This window comes from Lonchura striata, chromosome 19 (assembly GCF_050655825.1).
Source record: "Lonchura striata isolate lonStrDom1 chromosome 19, ASM5065582v1, whole genome shotgun sequence".
Taxonomy (NCBI): Eukaryota; Metazoa; Chordata; class Aves; order Passeriformes; family Estrildidae; genus Lonchura; species Lonchura striata.
The window spans coordinates 5,345,743-5,372,648 of record NC_140721.1 but is presented as its reverse complement, the minus strand read 5'-3'; the positions used below and the strand labels follow the sequence as shown (position 1 = coordinate 5,372,648).

The following is a 26,906-nucleotide window of genomic DNA, read 5'->3' as shown; positions in this document are numbered from 1 at the left end:
CCTTTCTTCCCTCCTAAAGCAGAGCCCAGCTCTCTCCTCTCTTCCCACTTTCTCAACTCCCACCTTGCCTTTCTCCTCCCAACAGGTATTCTCTGAGTTTTTAGCTCATTTCACCCCTTTTCACACAACTTTTAAATGAAGAGATCCTTCTCAAAGCATTTCACTTCCCTGCTGAAAGCCTCCTCTCTTCTTCTGAGACCAGACAGGCATCTGAGAGCTGCAAAGCCACCAGAGGAGTTAAATAAACCTTACCCCGCCTCGGAACTTCATCTCTGCCTCCTGCAGCCCTCGCAGAGCCTTCGCTTACGCCGCTGCAAAAAGCAGCAATCTGAAGACAACTTCTCTCTTCTGTCAGTTCCTTTATTTTTTTAATTTTTTTTTTTTTTCATGGCATTTTCAGTGCAGTCAGAACTCCCTCCCTCCCACCAGCTCCTACTGGAGCATGTGGAGAGGGCGTTTTCCAAGGAGAACTCCCTCCCAGCCAGGAGTGGCCCAGCAGAGGCAGTCCCAGGGAAATCAGCTGCGCTCTGCCGCGGAGTTCCCGCTGCCCAGTGACAGGGAAAAACGGAAAGAAAAGTAATCCCAGGCACTGGAAAAGCTGGGGCCGAGCCCAGCACACAAACCACAGCCATCAGACAGGAAGAGATGAGCTCTGGGACACTGGGTTACTGTCCTGGAACAGCAGCGTGGGCAGGGCTCCCCAAACCCACTCCCAGCTCACCCCAAACACAACAAACACCCAATCCCAACCCTGGCACTGACAGTACACTTGGAATCACCCCCTCAGGAAATCACAGGGCCACAAGGAGTCCAGGGTTGGATGCAGTTTGCCTTCACAAGGATTTAGAATCACAGAATGGTTTGGATTGGAAGGGACCTTAAATTTCACTTATTTCCAATTCCACCAAGCCCTGTCCTACCTGGCTCAGCAGTATTTTATTCCAGATTCCTTTGGAGCCATCCAAAACCCCAACTTTACCTGGAAGTTCTGAGGTCTTTATTACAAAACAACCTGCACTACCCAAGGAAGAGCTTTCTAGAGGACACAGTGAAGGCACTGCTGCCCTCAGTCCCCAGCCCTTGCAAAGAGAAGTTGCACATTTTGCTGTCTCTGAGCTCATCTGTTCTCACACAGAATTATTTGTGATCATAGCTACACCAAGAGTGTGAAAACCCCACCTCATTTCCCACCCACCTGCCTGAGATAAGGGCATTCTAACAAAAATACTGCACAGCCTTTACCAGCATTAGGGAAAAGTGAAAGAATAAGAGACGGTGGACATTAGCTGGAAGAAGGGAAATTCCAATGAGTTACTGGGAAATTTTTTTCCCCAGTGAGTGCGGTGAAATACTGGAACAGGGGTCCCAAAAGGTTGTGAAACTATCACTGGAGATATTTAAAACTCAACCAGACAATGACTGAGTGACTTGATCTAAATTAGTCCTGCCCGGAAGTGAGGTTGGACTAGAAATCTCCACAAATTCTTTCCAATCTAAAATAATTCTATTATTTTGTTCCTCAATGGACTAAGCTGGGCATCTATCCTAAAAGGAGCTGTAGGTAGTGTAAATAAATACATTAATTTGTTAGAGAGGATGCCACCCCTCAGGTATTTCAGGCAATTCATATTGTGAGTTGTCAAGCAGATTCTCTAATTATTGAACATGCAGAGCCATGGAATAATTCCCAAGCTCAGCTGCTGATGTTTCATGACTGGCACTATCTGCACTCAGCTCTGCTTAAAAGGGTTTTTTGTTTGCTTTGTTTTTTTCCTTCTTATCAAAATGCATCCTTCACAAATTCTGCTACAGGAAGAGTAAAGCCAAGCTCTGAATTAAAAAGATTTAGAGCAAAAGGCTAAAAGGCTTCAACCTCCTTAGAGAGGAGGCTATTTAAAAGCAAAGACACGTAGCAGATGTTGTCAGTGGTTGGGTGCAGCACTCCCCTCTAATTAGCTTTGCCCAAGGCAGAGATCCCAGAGATCCTGGCTGCTGTGGATGTCACAGGCAGACTGTGCCAAGGATTTGGGATGGAGCTGGGCAGCTGGGAGCTCTGCAGTGCCACAGCTCCTCTGCCCTCCCAGACTCCATTTTGAACATGATTTGTGGTTCTTGCACAACTCTGTTTGGCAGGACTTTCATTCACTTCTTACCTCAGCTGGGTGAATTTTTAACAGCAGCAGCTTCAGGATGTGGCTCGGAGGAGGGTTTAGTTTTGGGCTGGCACTGAAGGAAGTGGACACTACTCCAAGCCCCTGTCCTGTGCACAGGTGAGACCAGAGGTGATATAAACTCCATTTCCCAAACTGAGCCACATCAGCCATTAGTGAAACACAACAGTGAGCCCTGAGCCAGGAGCTTTCCAAGCATAACTAAAGCTGTGGCCTGGCACAGCACTAATTCTTCAGGAGGACAATGTCAGTGCTCCACTCTTCAAACCAATCGAATTGTCACCAAACAAGTTCAGTTAAACTCCTGTTATAATTCTAAGTATTAGCAGAGTTATCTTCACATAAACAACTCAACCTTTTCCCTAGCTAACACCTCCTAACACTTCTCAGATCACATCCCATCACTGAAAATGCCACATAAGAGAAGAATATACAACAACCCAGTACTTAGAAGTACATTTTTTACATATTTCCCTTGGTTTTTTCATGCAGGAGAACCCTTTTATTTATTTATCCACTGGAAAGACCTTTACTCAAAATGCTTTTTTCTGCAGCCAAACTACTGCCCAACTTCTGCTGGCGAGGAAAACACTCCTGCATGTGGATTAGCCTAAATTAGGAGAGGGAGGGAAAAACGTAGGAAAGCAGAGAGATCATTTTACTCTGTAAGATCTTGATACTGGATTATGAAGGTGATAAAACCAGACTCTTCCTTTCCAGCAGCAGAGCCCAGCCCTTGTCTGTGATTTCTGCTGAGGATGGCTGGCAAGGTCTGGCTCACTCCAACAGGCAACTACAGGCTGAGGGATGAATCAAGTTTTCCAGGCCTCGCCAGTTAGAAGTGACTCATTTAAACCCTGGATTAGAGCACAGGGATTGCTCTGCTCGTTGCAGATAAGCAGCTGATTCCCTGCATACAATTTCACATTCAAAGCAAGGGGACTGGAAACCTTTCCTGTCAGCCCTGCTCTGACAGGCTCGCAGAGCCGAGCGTGACTCGCTCAGCTACACCCACAAGCAGTGGCTCTGCTGAAAAAATAAAGAGTTTGGCCCCACGAAAACACCATCAGTGTTCCCCTCTGCAGTGTAGATTCCACTGCAAATATAAATCTGGAGGTATGAGATGCTGCCTTGGGTTTATGCTGTTCAAAAATCAACGTGGATCACATCTGTGTTATTCCAAAAGGCGTCAAGTTCATCATCAGTGAGTGAGTTCTTTCTGGATTTTTATATTTGTTATTATTGCCTTACAAAAGAACTACAGAATAAGACACATTCCATAATTAGAAAGCACTTGGCAAAAATACCATGGGAAAGAAACCACCCTAAACAGGCCAGGAATTTGAGAGCCCTTCCTCTTGCAGGTCAGAGGAACATCTTAATCAAAAAATAGAAATGTCTTTAACCTGTCATACGTGTCCTGCTGTCCAGATTATCCTGATCTAAAACTGATTAAAATGCCTCACATTCTTAAAACACCCTATAGCAGAAGCTGAAGGTTCTGAGGAACATTTGTCCCACTGCTTAGGAAAAACACCTTGTGTCCAACAGAGGATGAACATCTGACTGCAGGATAAGGATAAATCAACACCCTGCCAAAGAGGCAACGCTAAGTATTTAACAGGTTTGATAAAAAGGCAAAACCTACTCATTACATTATTAGTTCTGCTAAGAATTGTCTCTTTTCTACCCAGTTTTTGGATTAAAACATCTCCTCTTCCCCTCTCAAGAGTGCTCCAAACAAGTAACCATGAGCAGAGGTTTGAACACAAGACATTGGCCCCTGGAGACACAACATTCCTGCTCAGTTATGAAACTGCACACCTAGAAAGGTTAAACCAAAAGCTCATTATACTCACTCAAAAGGTGCCTCAAGATGGTGAAAGTTCCTTCACTTTACTGCAAACTTCATGACATCAAAAGCTGACTGAATTCCCCAATTCTGTATGAAGGTGTTTGCAGGGTTAAAGACAAAACCTTAAAAATAGTGAGGTGTGGCCAAAAGGGTTCAAAAACCAGAAGACAAAGAATATTTAGATTATTCTTTTGGATTCTAATTTATGCTTTGTAATGTTTAAAACTGTCAATACTGGTTTTGTTTGTTTCAAGAAAGCTTCATCAGTGAGAACACCAAACTTCTTTTCTTCCCAAGCTCAGTTTTTCACAAATAAATACAAAAAAAAAAAAAAAAGAGGAATACTGCAAAAAACGTAGATGCACATGTCTCCTTGGATTCCTGCACTATCTCTGCCACTGCTGTTCCCTGTTTTGATGCCCCTGGTGATGGATTAAAAAGCACATATGACAGGCTTGTATTTAGTTATGGCTCCCGCACACACACAATAATTCTGGGTCTATGACGTGAGCGAAAACAGAAACTGGGTTAATCTAACAAATTAAGATAAATTTTCCTTGTTGTTGCTTTCTGCTGAAGCAGTGAAACAGAAATGGCTGGCTGGCTTTGACAGTGGCCATCAGAACAAAGTCCCACTTTATAATTACCAGATGCCCTTAATGTGATGCCAGTTTGTCTCATGCCCGTGGCTGCTCCCGCTCATGGCCCTGTCAGGGTTTCCCTGATTTTACAAACACACTCCAATCCCAACAGCAATTGTTGCACTGACTCCAACAACAAAGTTTAAACCAGCAGTTAATTCCCTGTGATTGCTGTGGCCCTGCTCTGACACAATCATTTGCAGCAGTTGTGGCAGGGACGGGTTTGGAGGGAGCTGGTAACACAAACAGCCTGACTCAGTTCAGCTGATGTGCATTCCTGCAGACTGACTTTCCAAACAGTCACTCCTAGTGGCAGGACCTACATCTTCCTTTTAAGGGGAAAAAATGTTTTCACAGGAAAAATTAAGTGTTCAAAGCCTGTGCATATCTTGGTGCTTCCAGCGAGTCTCGCCTTTAAAAACACATCCTAGCTGCACGCAGAACAAAAACTTCTCCTTCCTTAATTTAAAGTTGTTCCTCTTTTTTAACACAGCCATTGGCTGTCTGCCCATCCCTGGCACTCTCAGGTGAAACATCCTAGCACACTGCTTTTCACACAAACCAGCACTCAACAGAGAGTTGGTTTTCCAAAGGAAGGACTCAATCTGAATGAGGAAAACATGATGAAAAAGAACAGAGAATGTACAGGCTGCAGGCAAAACTTTACAGCTCACACTGCTGACTGACAGTTCCTATTCCTTCACATTTCTTTTCCTGCATTTCTGAAAAGAGGTTCAGTGTTAGAAAGGGCTTACGGCTGGAAAGCAGATCACAACAAAAACTTCTTGTTCCATCCACACGAGATAAGGAAAGAGTGAGCACTGGTGCTTTGCCTGCAAGTTAGATGAAGGAAACAGGATTTCCCTCTGCTACTCCCTGAGCAAGATCCCAAGGAAATGTTTCTAATAATAGGAAATTACTATATAAGGCCAGATCAGCACTAAACTGTTTGCAGTCTGGAGGAGAAGGATGTACAGGAATCCTGAGGAGGACACACCAGGCTGCTCACACATCAGGGGAAGGCAGCACAGCCAGGGCTCCCCTCCTCACAGAGGGGCAGAGTTTAACCTGGGACTCCTCTGCTGAGCAGAGTGCAGTCCTACAGCCCAAAATAGCAACTAAATGGACAAATTAGAGCTGCTCTGTCCTTCTGTAATGCCCTTGCTTTTCTCCATGGCAGGAGAAAGACTGAATAGACTTTAAAATCTACAAAATAACACTTGCAAAGCAAAGCTGAGCACGTCTCCTATTGGGAAAGGGCAGGAAAAGACACAGCCATGCCCTAAAGCACAACAGAGGCAGTGCTGATGCAGAGGGCAGGCTGAGAGCTCCCCTTCCTGGGCTGCAGATCCATGGAGCACAAATGTTTTATGAACTGGACAGTTCTCTAACTCATCTTGGTTCAAACAAGACAAGAAAAGACATTGGGTACCCATATAAGTTCATTTTTTTGCAGCGTTCCCACAGAACTGCAGGAATTAATGTCTCCTAGGCCATGAGTTTCAGCAGCTCCAGGCAGCAGGGCACATCCCAGCAGAGCTGCCAGGGGCACTGCTCTGGGGCTGTAGCTCCAACCCACACTTTTCACCATCTCTTCAGCAGACACCAAACCTGCAAGCCCAGTTAAAGGACAGATTTCCCTCCTTCTTATTACTATATAATAATAATATAAGAATAATACTATATTATACAAATGGAAGGGAGTTCCTACAACAACACTCCCAGAGACCTCGTTTGGGGAAAGTGATAGAACTGGAAGGTTTCTCTGTGATTCTCATCAAGGGGTATCTTTCCATCCTGCTTTGTCTTTGGATAAGGCCAGGAGCTCCCAGTGCAGGGCAGCTTGCTGAGCAAACACAGCCCCAGAGCTGCCACGGAAATGAGCACAATATAAATTGCTAGACAGATTTATAACTCAGAGTTTTGGTTGGGTTTTGTTTTGTTTTTTTTTTTCCTCCCTGACAGCAAGAGATGTTTGTGACAAAATATACAAACAATTCTGTATCTGTAGCCCTACCACATCCTATGTCTCTTCTCTGCAGAATGACACAGCTTCCAGGGGAAAGCAAGGCCAAATCCCAGCCAACATTTCCCAACATTTCCCTGTCAGCTGGTGAGACCTCCTCGAGCTGCGGGGTTCAGTTTGCCACAGCAAATTAAAAATAAAATAAAAAAAACCCCAAACTTCAAAAAGAGAGCCTTAAAAAAAAAAAAAAAACAAAACAACCCAGGCCACCCTTGTGAAAGAATCACTGATGAGAGATTAGATTTTGACAGCAAAACTCTCTCTACATCACAGCATCAGGAGCTTCACAGTCCCCATGAAAACATGGCTGAGATTCCCAATTATTCCCAATTCCCTCCACTGTCCCACAGGACTCCTCCAGTGTCACCAGGACCTCAGCAGCTGCTTGTACCTGGCCCTTGTCCCCACAACACCTGGCCAGAACAGGGTGTGCACTCAAAGCCTTCCAGGGCATGTTCTGGGCCAAGAGGATGTTTCATGTTGGGCTTTATCTTTAGGGACATCTTGATTTCTGAGGGTTTTTAGACTGACCTTTAATTTTTGTCCTGTTAAATACTTCACATCCTTGGCTACACAGCAAGGGGGAAAGAGAGTGCAAGCAAAAGGCAGGTTTTTCAGAGCTGGGAAACACAAGTGGTTATGTCTGTGAGAGAAAAACAGCTACAAAAAAGGGAGTTATTTTTAAATGCTCTTATGCCTCTTTTCTCATGTAATACTTGCTCCATAACAATTACAAAGCAGTTCAGCAAGACGGCCTCTGCTGGTATGGTTTGTGGTCAGTGGTATCTGGAAGTTAAATTTGGAGAAAAACATTTTTGGGAACGAGCTCCCTGTGGATTTAAGTCAGTACAAAGTCTCAGCTGTCAGGCTGGACCCTAACACTGTTGTAGTCCCTGTTTATTTTTCATACCAGCTCCAAGGATGTAGTCACTAAGATGTTTGCTCAGTTTCAAAGTCAAGCCCAGAAGAAATAAGATATTTGTCTTGGCTCTAAAAAGTGAGGAGAATCACAGGTATGAGACTGGGAGTCTGAAAGCAGAGTTCATCCACCCCATAAATGTTGTATTGACAGGATCCCAAGCCTTCACTGTGCCCCCAATGATTGCAAAATTCTTCTCTAAATATAAGAATTATCTGTTTAGAACTGCCAGCACTAAAACAGAAAGTTTAAATTGCTTTATTTTCTTTAGTAGGTTAAACCTGAAACCTAAGGAAGGCTATCTGAAAGACATCACTCTTAACTATGCCAACACACATCATTTTACACAAATCCAAATACCAAATTTATCTACTATATCAGACTGCTTTATAGGAAACAACTGAACTTCACTGAGCCCTCCTGTCCTTTTTTAATCGGCAACTTTCACCAATGTAGCTTTACATTAAAACAAACCACACCCAAAATCAGATCATTGGTACTGTGAAAAACAGTTTAAAAAGGAAATACCTCCCTCCAAAACAGACAAATTAAATTGTTTCTTTTAAGGCGACATGGAGCTTTTCATAAAGCTATAGTGGAATTTCTAATTTGTTTTCAAAGCCATGAACTTTTCTGTTATGTGGAGACTGCAGCATAGGCAATATCTTGATTTTATGAGTATATTCAAGCTTCCAAAGTCAGAAGAATAAAGGTCAAATGACTAAAACTTTCCTGAAAAGCACAGGAGAGAGGCTTGCATATGGAACATATTTGCTTAAATTTGGATTTTTTAATAAAATAGTTCGCACATGAGTGATACCCCAATAAATAACTAACCCTACTCCACTCTACTGTTCCCGTAACAGCAAAATCCATTTCTATGGACAGTTTATAGTAGGATAAAGATTTTTATATCAGTGTAATATCTGGCATATCAGTATCATTTGTACTCAAAATATGGGGATATGTTGCTGTGAGCAACCTTTTGTATTGGTACAATTGCATTTGTTTGTTCCATGGATTATTCACAGGTTGCTTAGGGCAAAAAGCCAAGTCAGCAACCTGCAAGTGTTGGGTGATACCTGGGAGTAACAAGTTCTTATTGCCCTTCTGGGTGTGACCTGCTTTAAAGCCAACATAGCAATTCTGCAGCAAACTCCAAGTTCCCAAGTGGAGTTAAATTCTGTGAGCACACTGAATGCTTTGGACATTCAAACAAGTGAAGCAGTTTTTAATTGATAATTTATAAGTGAAGAGTTTACAGGCACAATTTGTACTTCCACTTTTTTTTTTTAACTTTTTTTTTTTTTTCTTTTTCCTCTCCTCTGTTTCAAACTGACTTTGTTGGCCTAAGGCAGGCAGTTATTTTGGGGCAGTGAAAAGTTATAAATAAGTTCTAATAAAACTATTAGTGACACACATGAGACTGAACTTTTCAAACCCTTCTTTGTATGGGAACAAAGAGCTTTACACTGACTGTGATGGCACAAACCCCCTAAGAAAAGTTTAAGGAAAGAGTTTCAACAACTAGATCATGAAGCCAAAAGAAGAATATTGGATGAGCTGTAGAAATTCCAGCTTGTGCCCAAAGGAAGGGGCTGAGCAGTTTGCAGTGAGGCTGGCCCTGGCAGCGAGCTGAGCACATGGGCAGATGATATTGCAGCTGATGTCTGAGCTGCTTCCCTTTCCCCTGCCTGCCCTGCTCCTGCTGAAAATGAGGGGAAAAGGCACCAGATGAAGGGGACTGGGTGAGGTCATCTCCTCTGGCTGCTCTGCCTGCACCCCAAGGAGCCTTCAATGGAGGATTTAATGCTTTGGTGAATCTTTTTTGTCCCAAAATAGATTTAGCATCACTTAATATCCATAGGGAACGATGAGCTGTCATTATGATGGCAAAAGTGTTGCAGGCAGCCTGGAAAATACAGCCATCATTTCAGAAGGATCCACCTGCATCAGCTTGCACTCAAATTCAGAACATTTGCAATTCAGAACATTGTTTTCCAAGAATTTAAAAACTGACAATCATATTGGATCAAAACCACCTAAAATCAAGATATTTTTTTTTTTTTTATGTAAAAGAAGCAGCAATGACACTGATGTTAAAAAATAAATAAATTATTGGCCTGCAACTTAGCCCCCTTTGGATAACAAGCAATATCTTATCTCCAAGGCAGTTTCAACTCCCTCTTAAGGAGAACGACACAGTTCTGCTCTCAGCATTTTCAAAACTTTCTGTGTTATCAGAGACATCAGTTTAATCAGAAACAGAGACACTAAAGAACAATGAAGGAGTCCATCCCTTTGTGATTCTCAGGAATGTGTGATGCACATCTGGATAAACATGGGTCTCTGCAGAGAATGGAAATATTCATTCCCTAGCTGTGGTTAGGTCCAAACCCTTTTTCTTTCCCTGTGTGATTTACTCCTAATCCTGCATTTGGTGGTTGCAAAACTGCACAAACCCTGCTGAGGCAAACACAACAGGCCCAGGAATCTTCCTCATGACCCTTTACACCTACTTTCTAAAACAAAACCTTCTTCTGGGCTGTGAGCTCCAGCTGAAAGGAGAGATCCTGAAGGAATTGACAGTTGTGACATTAAGAGAAATGCCAACTGTCCCACAGCATCTTGTTCTCCAACAGTAGATGAGAACTGGCACTCCTAAGAGACAGGAAAGGGATGTATTTCCTGTTTATTTTTCATACCAAGTCCAAGATGCAGTCACTAAGTTGTTTGCTCAAAGGCAGGTCCAGGAGAAATAAGGTATTTTTCTTGGTTCTAAAAAGTGAGAAGAATCTCAGTTATGAGACTGGGAAACTGAAAGCAGAGCTCACCATCCTGCTAGAATTGCATGGATTTGGAGATCTCATGGAAGTTGGGTGTCTTTAGATCTCCTGCTCTGATGCTGTGTGGGAAAACCCCACGATCCATGACAGCCAGGACCACAAGAGGAACTGTCTGAAGGCCCATCCCACTGGGAAGGAAACTCCTTTTCCCCTCTGATTTGACAGGTACAGATCCTGCAGCTCCTTTTGGACAGATCAAGGACCTCCCCTTGAGGAGGTGCTGCAGGACCATGAGGGAATCTGAGCTCTAACCTGACAGAAGGATCCAAGAATCTCCAGAATAGGTATTTCACATAGAAAAGTCAACATTTGTTAACAAAACCCATCATGTAAGAAATACATATAAACCACAGGCAGCAGCTTTGGTTCATTAGCTTAAATTTTCTGTTTTAACAACTCTCCTAAAGCCAGGGCAGCAGCATCTGCTGTTACAGCAACAACAGAAGCCCAGCCTTCATCACTCCGACAATGGCAGGAGGCTGCAAAAAGCTGAGAACTGATACAAAATGCAGGGCAAGCCCTAAATTAACCCTGCCTTGCCAAGGTCAGGGCTCTGCCCTCAGCTTCAGTGGTATTGGAGTGCACCTGTGGCAGGAAAAAGGTTAAGCTTTTTTATATCGCCTAAAGGAAAGCATCAATATTTGAGGGTTTGAATCAGGAGTTGTTGTTTGCATGGTTGAAGCAGAAAAACAGAGACACAGGGAAGTTCATCACTGTAAATTATTGATCTGCTGCTTTCTACACATTGAAACTGGTAATTAAACAAATGGTAAAAAGATACTTCATCAATTATAGAGGCACCACTTTAAATTACACTTGCTCCAGGATGAATAAAACACAGAGATTAAATGCTTTGGGTACTTCATGTCTGCTTCTTGTTCAAAATCCTCACTGCAACAATGATTCTAAGTCTCATATCCTGCTGCTGCAGAGCTGTGAGCTTTGTACCAAGCTTCACAAAGGGCAATTAGAGCTTTTGTTTCATAAGTCTTATTTCACACAATGTCCAGGAAGCACAGTCCCATGGTCAGGAGAGAGCATTTGGAGCAGATATCATTGGGACCCCCTTTCTGCTCAGCAGGCGTGGTTATATGGCCATAAATCAAAGCCCTGTGATAACAGCCCTCCCTCAAAAATCAGACCAAAAAAAAAAAAAAAGGAGTTTTGTCTGCTAACAGCCACTTGTGCAATCTGTGAAGCACTGGGCAGACATTTGACACTGGCCTGATGGTTTTTAGAAGCTACAGACATGCACACACCCTCCCCAACCTGAAATAACAAAAGCAACAAGCTGCTTGTGAAACAATATGGTGATGACATCAAAGATGCCCTTTTAAGCAGAAATCATGTCACAATCAGTGATGACCCAAATTTGATTTATGATAAATTCTTATATGAGGGTGCACACCTTACTTCCTCAAGCTTAAGGTTGTCTCATTCCACATGTTAAATATGTGAATGTAAATGTACACTTGCTCAAATACTGATTTTGAAACAGAAACAGCAATCAAAGAAGTGCTTGGTTATCTTGCAGTTGTTGGCACAGGTTCTCTAGAACCATTATTACATTTCAAATAGATCTGAAAGCATTTAGTGAAGGTTGAGTTCATCCATTGATTGAGATAGGCCAGGGAATATGAATATTCCAGGTTTAAGGCTGCAAATGCAGCAGAAGCAGCTGCCTTAAAGGCACATGCAAAACAACCCTAACAGGTGGACACAGCAGGCATCCCTCATGGAGCAGTGAGGCAACACCAGGGGAACAGCAGCTGCTGGAGCCAGAACAATCCTGGGAGTCAAAGAACTCATCATGGAGCAGTGGGGCAGGAGTGAAGGTGGGAGTTCAGAGAGGGAAGAGAGGCTGAGGTGCAGAACTGTCAGAATATGGTGTGGAAGCTGGAGATGATGGCAAGCTGCCAGCTTTCAGCTGATGGAAACAGTCCAAGAGGGAGATGGAGGCCAGACTGTAGGATTTTTGTGGAGGAAAGAACATCAGTGCTTGGTAGAGGGACAGGAGAATCAAAGGCTGAGCTGACTCTTCCTACTGCTCCCCAGATAATGAGGCTGAAGCACAAGGAGAGCCAGCTCTGCCACAGGCCTGGTGCCAAATGCTTTGTGAAGTGTTCCTTGCCTGTTCTGAGGAGAGTTACACAAGGTAAAGCTTTATTCATAAGTGCCTGATGGATCCTGTGTGTGCAACAGCTCCTACCAGCAGAGCAGTGTTTGTGGGAAATGTTAGGAAGAGTGTCTAAGAGAGATAAAGCCTTTGAGCTGCAGATGAAGCTGCCAGCCCTCATTTCCAGCTTGTCAGAGCAAGTCCTTCTTGAAGTCAGCAGGCTGGAATGAAGAGAATCTGGCATTTGTGCATGGATGTATGGCTCAGACAGCCAGGGCAGAGCGGCTGGCTTTAATCAGACTTTCCACAAAGGAGGGGCACTGGGAGTGGCCAAGTGCAGTGAGTGATGGGCGTTATCTGCTGTACATCCACAAATTCCTCTCCTCCGATTTTGGATTTCAAGCCTGACCTCCTTTCCTGCTTCCACTAGCCCCTAGAGCTGGAGGGGAAGGGCCATACAGGACTGGAATCTGAGAGCCCTTCACATTCTCAGAATTGCTGGTGTGTGTGAGAGGCAGCACACACTTGTCTGGAGAGCTGACAAATTCCACAACAGCTGATGGCTCCCAGGAGTAGCTGCGTGCAGGTAGCTGCAGGGCTAAACCTCACTATTCCAAAATTCACTTTTCCAAGTGCTAACCCACTCCAGCTCACCTGCTGGGTCACAGCTGATTGTGAAGGCTCTTCACCCACAGTGCATCAAAAAGGAGCAAATCTCCAAAACATTTTAATCCAGCTGCCTGCTACAGCATAAAGAATTTCAGTGCAAACCACTTTGGGTTGTTTTCTGCCCTCACAATGAGCCTACAGTCCACTACATCACACAGAGCTTAAATTCCATCTAGAAATAGCCTCTTGAGGTCTCTGTTGCAGGATGGCATTGTTAAATTTTGTTTCTTTGTGTGCCACTGCTGGTGGTGACAGCAACAAATTGCAGGAACCTGCACGTATGGCCAGAGTGGGCAGGGAGCCACATCCGACCTATTGCACGGAAGGTTTTGGCAGCAGAATTAATTCCTTCTCCCTTACCCTTTCTGCCTGTGTCTCTCAGGGCATGCTCAGATACCACAACACAGTAACCTTGTTCTACTACCCACCACAAATGCCTTGTTAGACTCCCACAGGGCTCAAAGGTTCCTTGGATGTTTACACCTGGTGAAAAGCAGGGCAAAAGTGGGAATCTCAGCATCCTCACCTGGGTAAGGTATCCCCCATCCTGACCCTCAGTGCACTGGCTCTCCCAAACTCCATCCATACAAAAGAATGCTCTGGGAAGGGGAAGAGAGCAAAATATTCCAGACACCACAACTGGACCCTGTTTTGGATGCCACTCTAAGGATGCTTTGGCAAGAGGCAGGACAGACACCAGCTTTTCCTGGCTGTGTATCCGAGCATGTGCAGGAAGGATTATCAGTGCCTCTCTCCCCCTGATCTGATAGCACATTTAAGGGCACCAGCAGTGCAGGTCTCATGGGCAGGTGCTCCTGCACTGCCCAGGAGCTGGGACTGTTGGAGCTTGGGAATGCTCATTATGAGCAGTGGAGATGGCCTGTTCTGTTTGTAAACCTTGATAAAGCCAACATTTAGAAAACAACTAATTACCATTTATGTCCCAAACAGCTGGCCTAGCTCCACATCCACATGCTGGGAGGTTTGGGTGCCAATCAGCCCACACATCAGAGCACAAAAGTCCCCCATTGTGACTGGAGAAGCTTCTAGCAAACAAACTTCTCACTAGCACTGACTCCAAGGATCAAAACACAGCAGTGTAAGAATAGAACAACCACACAAGCTATCTTCCCACATCATTACACTACAGACACTTGTCCAAGGTGAAAAAGGCACAGTAAATGTCCTCTGAGGTGCCAGAGGGCAGTCCCAGGCTGCTGTCAGCTGGCCTGGGCAGCTGATGTTACTGTGACACAGCCTCTGTCCCAGCTGTGCCCTCTTCCCCTCTGGACTGGGACTAAGATCCATTCAGCTCTGAGCAGACAGTTCAGGGAACTAAATAAACAGAAAATGCTGTTTTCTTCATCATTGCTCTCACAACTTTGTTTCAAAGGGTTAATCAAAGGGTCAAATGGATGCAAGTCCATGGCAGGCAGTGGAGGACTACAGTGAAACCAATTTAAATTGGTTCAGTGAAAGGTGGAACAAGATGATCTTCAGGTCCCTCCAACCTAGACCATCCTATGATTCTAAACAGAACTGATATCAGGATAAACTTATCTTAGATACTGGGGGAATACAAAAGAAAGGGCATTTCATGGAAGTGACATGGATGAAGCTCCAAGACTCTCTGGCTGCTTGTTCATCCCCTCCCTTCTGCACACACCCATGCCTTGAGCACTGAAATCCTGGAGAAGTGACACAAGGACACAGTATCACCCCCAGCAGCCCTGGGGACAAGCCCAATAATGCCACCAGGGGTGCAGCCTGTCAGCTGCAGTGCTCCAGGTGCAGGGATAAATCATATCCATAAATCAGCACCATAAATCACCTAATCTGACACAGCAGTGTCCCAGCACTGCTCTGCTACTCCCAAAAATTGCAAAAACTGGCACTTTTTTGCCTTAGAAATGAGGGCTGATGCTGGTGGGTTCTGGTTGCCAGCACACAGGAGAGGAGCAGCTCACTCCACACACTCATCACTGAGCCATTTATTGACCCAAATGAACCTCCCCATCCCCTATCAATCCAGAAATGTCAATCCAGCCCACACTAAACACTGATTGATTTTCTACTCTAACGAGCACCTTGTCACATTTGTGTTAACTACTCATCAGTTCAGATAAGTGGTTTGCAATTAAGATAATTTGAGACCAGTACAAGTGTGGCCTGGAAAGCACTTTCAAGAGTTCAGCACAGAGATATTCATTGCTCAAAACAAGCAGCCAGGTATCAAGCTGACAGCTACACTAGAATTTTGTTTCAATACAGAATATTGTATTGAATACCTTTCCAAAGCAAAAAATTTTGTCACAAACTAGTTTTTCCTTGCAAGGCAATAACTGGCTCTTACAAAGATTTCTTCCCAGATGTGTACACTCACCCTGCAGCAACACTGATTTCCTTCCTCTCAAGTGACACCACAATTCTTTCACAGGTGCTCCCTTATTCTGATGGCAGGCAGGCAGCATTCCAGCAAAGCTGCACTCAGTAACAAACAGCCAACTTCACTGAAGCCTCTAGAGAAAAAGAAACAGTCACAGGAGTGCAGCTTTGAGTGCCATGGCCGTGAGCCTGGACATAGTTCACATTCTCATCCTACACGGAGCCACTTTGTGGAATTTTCCTCCCAGTACAAGTGGTTTGGACACCAGCAGCTGCCAGTTCAACCCATTCAGGTTACAGTTGGAACTCCCCTGTCCCCACCTAGATCCGGAAACTTCAGAGCAGACACTTGGCAACCGCTCAGGTTTCAGTTTGAAGAGAGAGAGATCAAACAGCCTCCTGCACAGCACAAGGTTTTTTTGCATAGAGAACACCACATCTCTTGCAACATTTCCTCTTCACATGGAGCCCTCATGACCAGTCTGCCAGAGCAGCAGGGAAGTCCTCACTCCCTCCCAGCACTCACTACCTGCCAGGCTGCCAGCACCAGCCATGCTCTGCTTTTCTCTCCAGGAAGTGCAGCTCATCTTTTTTTTTACTCTCCTTTCCTTTCTGCTTCTTCCTTGTATCAAGACACAAATACCTCAAATCAGATTAGCTTACATTCGAGTCAAATAACATCTGAAAGCTTTACCTTAATAAGTAAATGGCTCATAACCATCAGCCCTTGTATAATTGTATCAGGCAAAAAAAAAGACACTGTGTTTCTTCGCTATGTTGTTTTTCTTAAAAGTTCTAAGGGACTTTAACACATCTGGTTTGGAAATACCTCTAGCATAAATTATCCCAAATTCCTCCTAGCTTTCTCAAGTCCCTGCAAAAGCAGTCATAAGAGTGCTGTTTCTTCTGTGGCTTTAGGGGACACCTCTGGTGATCTTAAATGACAATATTTTAAAGTATTGAAGTGACAGGCAGCACTACAGCTCATCTGCACTACTTTTACTCAAACAACTTACAGAGCTGCTTTCTGCTGGAAACCAAATTTTTAAGTGATGAAAATAAGCTTCAACTGAAGTAATACAAGAACCAAGACAACGAGCATTTGTCCCCAAGTTATTCCATAAAGCTGAGCTTTAATTTTCTTCAGCTGAATAGTCTGAGAGTCCCCTTCTTCAGGAAGATGTGGAGGCCAACAGAGCAAAATGAGATTGATTAGATCTCTGATATGGGCTTATTTTGGCCTCACCACCTTTTCTGCCTCCCACACATCTTTATCTCCATCAAACTTTTCCAGCCTCCACTTTCTGGCTTCTACTTTCCTTGCTGACCTCCCACACCATTCTGGCCTCCCACTCCTTTTCTGCTTTTCTTATTGGTCTCCCACCCTTTCTCAGCCTCCACTTTTCCTTCTGGGTTTTCAGCCTCTGGTTTTCTCTCAGACCAGCACAGAATATTCAAACCCCCTGAAGGTCATGAATTTGTAAATTCCCTTTCCAAATAACCACATTTCACCTTAATATGTCCATCCACATTTTTTCCACACCCTAGCTGATCAGAAATAACCCATGTCCATCCTGACACCTTGCAGTCAGAACAACCTGGGTTTATGCCCAAGGAAACCTGGTGGTCCTCTCAGTAATTCCAATCCTGCTAGGATTACCACAGTTGTTTTAATGGAAGTGTAATAGTAAAACATGAGAATTTTTGGTATGGCAAAAGTTGATGCTCTAAGCTTTGCTGATAGCTCAGAAAACTGCTGTTCCCAGGTCCTATCCACCAGATTCCTGGACAGATCAGCAAAATTAAATTTAATCTGTGCTCCCACAGAGTGCTATGGTGGGGCACACACAAAAACACACTCTGTACTTTTCTACAGAACATGCTTTTCATCCTCTCCCCAACTTACACAAGCAAACAAATCCATGCACAAATAAAATGAGGATTTTGCAAGTCACATATTTTATATTTGCCTTCATTACAAGACAAAGTTTTCCTTTCTGTTTTCCAACAAAATTGCATCCAAAAAAGGCTCGTAATTTTGAGAAAAATCAAAAATAAACTTTTTAATATACTATTTAAAATTAAGCACTTGGTTTACTTGAGAAATGTGCTAGGTGCTCTGCTGGCTGTTGCACTTGGTTGTTTATTCAGAACCCCAAAACCAACCAGGGACACAAACCCTGGCTGTTGTTAAAACCTTTACAGGTGTAGTGGGTGGGGAGGGAATTTTCCTGCAACATCTGTAAGAAAATCCCATGCTAACACAGAACAGCAGATAATGAGTCAGGAAAAGACATAAAAAGCTCACAACTGAACTCCAGTGCTCACTCAAAGGAGGCAAAAGAAACATCTGTTTTTCTGTCCGAGTTCCAGTTCTGCCAGAGAGAGAATTCCTGGCTTCCTGGTGCAAAGGTGTGGCTTTCCCTCCCAAGAAGAACAAGAGACAATTTCAAACAGACTCCAAAAGTCCTAAGAGTGGAAGACAACCTGTTATTTAAAACAACAAGATGTGTGGACACAGAACAAGACTCCCTGGTCTCTAATTTGGAAGGTTCAATAAAACTCTTGAAAAGCCCAACATTAATTTGTGCAATAATTTCCCTGTCTCCAAAACACACAGTTGGACTCACCAGCTTTTACTGCAGATCAAAACCTGAGCTGCAGCAGCACCATTTGTAATGCAGTGCTGTGTGGTGTTGCAAATATGCACCAGGTTTTGTTTTTTTTCCAAAATGTTGGTTGTAATGTGCAGCCTTGTAAAGCACAGAACTGCATATTTTAGTTATTAAACTTCACAAACAAGTCTGTCTGTTGAAAGTCATTTCCCTGAGTAAACAATGACTCAGTGTGGGCTATATAAATGTACAAGTTATTAGTTACTGTTAGTGAGTTTAAAAAAACTCAACTCTATACAAAGGCCTGCTTCAGAATGGAAAATAGTTTTCCTCCTACTTCTATAGTCCCAGTTATATTGTTTCAGTGGAATTTAATTTTCTAAAAAGCTAAACAGATCACTATCTCTTCATTATATAATTGGACATTGACTTAACTGGACCCTTCAGCCATGAACAATATGTGCAGTGTGAAAGCTGAGTTTACCCTTTTTTCTATTCTCAGTTTGTCATTCTAATGCTGAAATAAAGCTGATTCTTTCCTGGATAGGAATAGCCCATCTAGACCAGGCATCAGGTGACAATGAAAACAGACATAAAGACAACCATAAAATATTGAGTATATGGTAATGAAGAAAAATGCAATTGCAAGCTCAATAAAATCCTCTGACAAACACTGCTCCCTAGTTGAATTACAGCTCCTTCCATAATCCCCCTCTTCATTAGCAAAATGGCCAAATACACCTGGTGATTGTCAGCTGGCAGAAGGCACCAGGCTCACTCTGCCTAATGAAACTCAGCTGCTGAGGCACCAAGGTTTCCCTGCAGCCTCAAACCCCCTCCAAAGGCTGTTTTCCTGTTCCAGTGTGCACTGTCCCACCTTAGGAGCACACCTCTGTGTTACCTTTTGTAAGGGGGAAATCTCTGGTTAGGCAACAGAACTAAAAGGAAATACAGAGTCAGATCACAGAATATCCTGAGCTGGAGGGACCCACAAGGATCAACTCCTGGTGCTGCACAGACCCCCCCAGCAACCCCACCTTGAGCATCCCTGGCAGAGCTGTCCAAACTCTGCTGGAGCTCTGGCAGCCTTGGGGCTGTGCCCAGCACCCTCTGGGGGAAGAACCTTTCCCTAAAATCTGACTTAAACCTGCCCTGGCACAGCTCCAGCTGTTCCCTCCTCCTATCACAGGGCAGAGGTTGGTGCTGCCCCTCACGAAAACTCTGCAGCCCACAATGAGGTCTGACCTCAGTCTCCTCTTCTCAAACCAAGTGACTTCAGCTGCTCTTTACAGGATTTCCCCTCTAGACCTTTCATCATCTTCATAGCAAACTCTGTGGTGAAATTTTACTAGGAAAGTGCCTTCCAAAGAAATTACCAAAATAAATTTGAAGGCACAGCTCGAGCTTACAGAGCCCAGCCTGCAGGCTGAGTGCCATCACAGCTGTGTCACGGAGCACTTTTTAGTCATTCACAGACTCTCCATTTCCTGGCAAATATCACAACACATTTTGACACGACATTCTTCACCACCAACAATGACACTGCCCATTCAGTGAGAGAGCTTTCAGTGACTGCAGCCTGCTGTAGTCCCAGCCCTGGGACCTCACTGGCCAGAGGGCAAACACTCCAAAGGTACTGCCAAAATGGCAAATTCTACGTCCATTTATTATCAGCTGCTGAACTGAATCACAGGAAGGGTGGTGGCCACACTGGCCCAAGGTCACTGTACTGGTTAAAGGGCTGAGAGTGTCCCAGGAAAGCTGGACATTGGCACCTGACCAAATGCTTTCCTAAAGAAAAAAAGCTGTCAGGGAGAGCTATCCATGTGTGCCTGAGTGCCACAGGAGTTCTAAATACTAACCTTTACTGCCTTCCAGTACAGGAATTTAATACAGAACAGACTATGCTGGAGATATATAGCAACAGAAAAGCTACTGGCCCTGCTGCTCCTTGCTGTATTTAAATGTTTAAATATTTAAATAAGGCAGGGCTGTAAGGAACACTTCCACTCCCACAGAACATGACTCAGTTGCAACAAATTACTTGAGATTTGTCCACTCCAAACCTTCTGCCATAACAAGCTCTGTTAGCCTTTCACATTGATTTGTGCTGCCACCTTGTATCTTTATTAATGCTTTCTGGAAAGAGCTGGCTACCCACCCCACTAATACATCAACAAGAAATATGCAGAGGAGGGTACAAAATACAGAGCAGGATATTTTCCAGCAGAGAGGTCCCTGAATCCAGGCCCAGAGAGGCACAGGACAAGTGGCTCCCTCCAGGCAGAAAAAGAACTGTGCTACAATCTCAGAGGAAGACAAGGCATGCAAACCTCACCCACCAGAGCTGACAGGAGGTTTCTGGATAAGCCAGGGATAATAATCCTAGGCAGAGCCAACCACATCACTGAGGAGCTGGTTCCACAGCAGTAAAGCAGTGTTTAACACAGGAAAAGCCCTGACAGGAGACACACACATGCCATAATTGCAATCACTTTCTGCCAGCACAGAGGGCCCACCTGACTCCAGCCTCTGTGCAGATGTTGCTGTGCTCACACAGAGAGCTGGGCTGGGAAACTGCTCCTCACAAATCACCTGCTTGTTTGGCCTGCTCAGTTCTGATTTGGATCAGTTCTCACCAGTTAACCACCTCTGGCTGCCACTGACCAGGTAACCCAAAGCACAACACAGATGGTTTTCCCCAAGGTAACACTTTAGAAGCACACAAATCAGCCTTTATAAATGGTTCTTTAGCCTGTGTGAAAGGAGAAATGATTGAGTTACATCTCTTACAAAGGCCTGTGGGACAGACCAGCCCCAGAGAAATCTGTACTGGAGTTGCCTCCACCTCTTTTTCTGCAGCACCTGTAGCACATCAGCTTGTCCCAAACACACATTTGTCCTCCAGAAGGCACTACTGGTTATCTGAGAATAGTGCTCACTCATCAGTCCTTTGAACTGGGAGGCAAAGTGCTGCAGCCCAGTGCTCCTCAATATTTTCCATGCTGGAACCATTCACAGCTGCCAGGTAAGAGCCAAGGCAAGGGGCAGTGGGAGCTGTATTTTATACACTGCCCTGGGACTGTAGGCAGCTGCTGCAGTTTGTTTTTCCTGCATTTGGAGCAGCCTGTTCCTTTGGACAGGGGTAGAGGAATTTGTCCAATTCCTAGAAAGCATATGGTTCCTAATGCAGTAATAAACAACATGACACTACAAACAGAAAAATCCCAAATATCTGAACAAGACTAAGACTATCTTAGCTTTGCATAAAAGTACCCATAGAGTTTGAACTTATTCATAGAAAGAAACACTGTATTTAATGTTACAAAGCACTCTCAGCCCCCAGTTTTTACTGGCCTTCCTCCAGTGGGGTTAGATCATATAAAAATGGCTTGACTCATTTTGTCAGGACCTGTGTAAGTTCTCTTACAGTTATTAATAAATCCTGAAGATGTACTGTAAATCATAAGTTTCTTCACCATTAATTATGCAGAAGAGAACAGAAATTACACACTGTGGATACTGACTCACATGGGATCTCTCATTCCTCAGTGTGTTATGATTCACACCTTTTTTTTCTCTTAAAAAATAAACCTATCCTTTATACCATGATAAATTAGGACAACGTACATTCAGCGTAGCACTTCATTGGTCCCTGCCAGGCAGAACACAAAATTCATATTTACACAGCCCCTCCCTGGAACACAGGATTATATCCACTATCAAAACTAAAACCCCTGAAGTGTGGTTGCCATATCAGGGCCTACTGTGAAAATTAAGAACTCATCAGTTCCATAAGCCTGAGGCAGTTTCTAAAAGTTTTGAAAAGATGCTGACAACTGGCAATTGTCTATTGCTCCAAAAGGGGATGAAAGAAAAATGCCTTTTTTTCCCCAAGTACTCTTAAGATGTGGTTCTGTTTTCATAGTTTGTCCCACCAACCAAGCAAATTTTCTCATTTGTCACTTTTAAAAACTAAGCAGCTGCCATCCACAAGTAGTTCTGGAGGAGCCTTCTGCCCCAAGCAACTGTCAGAGAGAGATTAAATACCAGAATAATCTCTGTATTGTATCTCAGAACCACTTTTCCTCTGTAACCCTCCCAACGACAAGAATGCAGCTCAAGCCAGATTACTTGGAAAATTCAAGTTACTAGAATGAGTTGCTTATTCAGGCAGAGTCAGATTCCTCCCATGAGTCACTGTCACTTAAAACAATTAACTCCAGGTATATTAGAACTGGGTAAAACCGGCATGGAAAGCAGCACTAGAGACAGGGACTCCTGAGCCTCAGTGGGGACTCAGAGCCGTGTTCTAAATTGGAGAAGTTAAGGAGTTTGACCATCTCCACCTGTGAGAGAGGGCTGCCTACACCGAGCTTTCTCCATGAAGTGCTTTGGGGCACCTGTGCAAGCGCTAGCAGAGAAGGAGGAATTCCTCCAATGTGAACGTCAGCGCTGTGCACGGCAGGGCGGCTCACACGCCCAGCAGCGCTCGGAGCTGTAACGCAAGTTCGGGATGTACAAGAAGCCTGTCTTGACAAGGGCAAGCCAAGCCGCATGGAGCCCCGGCCGTGTCACGGCCACGTTGGAGCCGGGAGCAGCCCCGCCACACCCTGCCCGGCCCCGCTCGGGCTCCCCCTCGGGCGGGGATGCGCGCACGGAAGCGTTACCGGAGTGCGGCCACCGACCGCCCGGGAGCCGGGCAGCGAGCAACCGCACCGGGCAGCCGGAGCCGCGCCGCGCCGCCGCCAGGATGCCGGCTGCTCTACCCCGCTCATTTGTTCCTTCCGTGGAGAATATTTCGAGTTTCCGGGAAGGTCGGCGGCTGCGGGAGAACGGCCGAGCCGCGGCCGCCCGGGGCGCTGCCCCCGCGCCGCCCCGCAGCCATGTGCCCCAACACCGGTGCCGCCGGTGCGGGCGGGAGGCGGCCGCGCACACCGCCCGCTCGCTCGGTCCCCCGGCCCCGCTCACCTGCGCTGGGCGCCCCGGGACGCGCGGCTCGGGGCCCTGCGGCGGCTCCGCGAGCGCCTCGGCGCCGACTGCCCGCGGGAGCCCGCGCCGCGCCGCTAGTGAGCATGTCCGAGCGCCGGGCATGCGGGCTGCGGGCCGCTGCCTCCGCCCTCACCTGCTCCGGGCTGCCCGCGGCTGCTGCAGGTCCGAATGAGACGCACCTGCGTGCTCCAGACGGGCGAGACGAACCCCGAACGCTGGTGGTAATTCTACCGGCCCCTCCTGGCTGTGCGAGTCATCAGAAGTGCATGTTCCTGGGAAGGACGCAGGTGAAGTTCGCTCCGGAGTGATTGCACCGAGCTCGGGTAAGCATCCGCTGTGAGCAGCAGATTGGCTCATCCCACACAGGTGTGAAATACCCGAGGCAGTCTCGTCAGGATCTACAGGAAATTCTACACACTGAACTCCAACAGCCTGAACCGCTCTGAGCTAAAACAGTGAAAAAGCTCTGCTGTTGCCACTCCTGCAACAGTTTAAAGTATCTTAAAGTTTCTCTAAAACCACCCCTCTCTGGCCATTCATGTAGCACCAACACCTGATAGAAAGTTTTCATGTTAAAACTGTTTAAAAGTTTTTAGAAAGTTGAACGGATACCTTTTCTCTCTTTGATGTCTTCTCCAGGACCCCAGCACACACTAAGGTTTAAAGGAACGTTTCCCCCTGGGAACAGCAATTCAGTCCTGCCGGTGTCCCCTGTTATCACTACAAATAACTCAGTAACACTCCTGCAAACCAAAGAACACCAGAATTGCCACTGTCTCCCCTCCCAGCAAGGCAGAGGGAGCTCTTGGGTTTTTCTGAAGTAAAATGACTCTACCTGACAACTGTGTAACCACACAGTAAATGTCTCAGCTCATTTTCAGATTGAGTTTCAGATTAGTCACTAGAAAGACAATGCTAGGAAACAGCAGCAACATGCACAGATATGCACTTCAGTACAAGATGGCTCTACCAGAGCTGAATATCTGTTAAACAGGTTTTAAATAGCTATGACAGAGAGAAATTCAGTTGCACCTAGGTACTTCCAAGCATTTTAAATTTTACACAATTACTTTTCTTTGACTCCTTTAATTAAAAATTATACAAATGCAGATAGAAAATATTCTGAAGCAAAACACACAAAGCAGCCATTAATTCCAAGAAAACTGAAATTATTCTTAGAAAAGTACCACCTTTCTCAACTGTTTATGTCAAACCAGAAAAGATCAGCTCGTGGATTCCCATTTGCTTACATACGAACCCTGAACACAAGTCAATAAAGTCCCAAGTTAACAGAATAGTCAGTTGCTTGAGGTACTTAGAAGTTTGTTAATATGTGCCTGTACCACTGAATTTTCCATATGTGAACCTTCCTGTAACATTCAGGGAAAGAACCCCATGACAGCACAATCAACACAAGAGGAACAAAATAACTATTACAAAGCTTTTTCCCCTCCTCTGCAGTCTGAAAGTGCTCCCAGAATTCTGACAGAATTCATACAGCCAGGCCAAACACCAGCTTTGGTTCACTGGAGTATTTCTACAGGAAATAAATTTTAATGATTTTCTGAACTCCCACTCACTTCACTGCTACTAATTCCATCCCAGAGAGAAAAAATTCACAGCACAGCTCCAGTCACTCCAATGACCAACCAGCCTTGCAAACCCTTCCATTATTACCCTGGAATTGCTCAGTTCAGATCTAAGTTGGTTATTGTGTAACCAACAGTACCAGGAGGGGACAGAGAACAATAAAAGCCAGGCTTACAGTCCTGCGCTCTGCCTTGCGCCCGACCACGCGGATGATTTCTCCTGTAGGAACACGTTCAATCTGCAGCTCCATTTTCCCAAGGAAAGTCACTAAATCCCTCTATTCTTTATGGACACTTCTGGTTTCAGTGTGCAGCAGCAGCCAGCTTTGACTAAGTGCAGCCTTTGGTTCAGAGCCCTGTTGTGAGAGGAAAAGATGAACCTCTGTATTTATACCAAGTGTTAGGTGTGAGCTGAAACAATGAAGTTCAAGACTGGTTTCCACTCACTCCAACGTGCCATGACAGTTCCAAGAAGCCTAAATTTATGTTTGTGTTTATTGCCTCCAACTTTGTAGTTGTTCCATTTCTGTCCCACTGGGCTCAGAAAAGTCAGGTCGCTGCGGATGCTGTTTCAGAGGTGTTGGCACGAAACAATCCCATGGTGGACTTCAAAAATCTACCAAGAGATTTTGTGCAGAAAAAAATCCTTCATCTTTGCCTCCAAGAGCAAGCAATAGTAAACCCTGATTGCTCCCATGGTAACTACAGGAAGTTCTGCAAACTGCTGCAGAACGGAATCATTATTAATTGAGTCCTTGAGTAGCTAACTAATCACGGCAAAGGAAATTAATTGGCATGTTACTGCATGAAAATTCCTGCAAATAGCAGAAAAATAATCTGGTGAATGCTGGTTTAAATGCAATTACAGAACTTTACAATTATCATGCCATCCATTAATGGAGTGGCCAGACCTATTACCTTCCATAAAAAGATATCACATATCCTGTCTGTGACTGGGGGAAAAAAATTAGTCTAAATTTCAGGTATTTTAAGATTTGCTGAGGAGAGAATTCCTTCTATCTTCTTGGAAGAGCCAAATTTGAATTTTCAAGTCTGCTACAAACCAACTGGAGTTGATAATGCTTGCCAAAAAAGCATTAACAAGAATAATTAATAAGATTAACAAGCACTGGCCACTCCAGAGCAGATACAGGTAACACAATTCTGTTCAGCAACTGCAAAGAAAGGTTCTGTGTTTCATATCTGGAATTAGTCTTATGCTTCCTTAGCTGTTATACACAAGATTGTACCAGTCCAACAGTTGTTTCCTTGAGCACTTAATTCCCAATACAGAGTTCTACTAAAAAAATTAGATTTTATCACATTTAAAAATCCAACACTGTCACTTCCCTAAACAAACCCACCCTATTCTCAGCAATAAGGAGCAATACCCAGCCTGATTTATCTCCCCTTTCCATGGAGAGAAATCACAATGGTCAGAACACCAAAGTTGTGTTAGTGGAAAGGCTCCTGTGATGCAGATACCAGTTTTGTGCAAAGAAACCTTCTGAAAATGGGCTACAAGTGAGTGGTAAGAGGGAAAAAAAAAAGTGAAGACAGCAGAAAGAAGCTGGGAGGAAAAAATGTAAAAGAACAAAATAAAAAAGGGCATAGAGGAGCAGAGTGTGGTCTCTGATGAGCCTGAGCTGTAAAACCACACAGTTACAATGCAATTAGAACTTGACAAATGATGCTGAAGCATTCCCTACCAGAGCTGCTGTACTTGAGAACTGCCAGTTTCAAAGCATGGTTAGCAGGTTAAAACATTTGCTATTCTATTTTTCATCCTTTTGTGGTGCCTATATTCATACTTTCTGTATTTTTCCTGCACCTCTGCATTTCCTCTTGCCAGTTTGCATCCCCAGATCTCACACTTCACTGATTGACTCCAGTGATTCTCCCAAGCTGTGTTCAACTGTTCCCACACAGATTTCTCTTGCTGCTTTCTAGGCTGCACCAAGTTCTTCTTAATTGCAGACACCCTGTAAGTGGAAGATGACAGTTCCACTGTAATAGAGGGAGGTGGGATGTACAAACACAGATCCATGATGTTCCTCAAATTGAAGCAATTAAACAAGTTCA

General features: G+C 44.6%; 1 protein-coding gene across 8 annotated transcripts in view; it reads right to left on the bottom strand.

Annotated features, from left to right (window-relative positions):
• Positions 1 to 23,554, bottom strand: part of MYO1C (myosin IC) — a 50,065-nt gene extending 26,511 nt beyond the window's left edge. For 2 of the 8 annotated variants that reach the window (XM_085557404.1, XM_077787506.2), the window contains exon 1: positions 23,215 to 23,346. In XM_085557404.1, the coding sequence (XP_085413530.1) occupies positions 23,215 to 23,337 (123 nt within the window). In that variant the 5' untranslated portion in view covers positions 23,338 to 23,346. Of the gene's footprint in view, positions 1 to 252; positions 14,015 to 15,626; positions 22,875 to 23,214; positions 23,347 to 23,414 lie in introns of those variants that run through there. The other 6 variants (XM_085557406.1, XM_085557407.1, XM_077787508.2 and 3 more) reach the window with 6 other exon arrangements.
• Between the last annotated feature and the right edge of the window lie 3,352 nt (positions 23,555 to 26,906).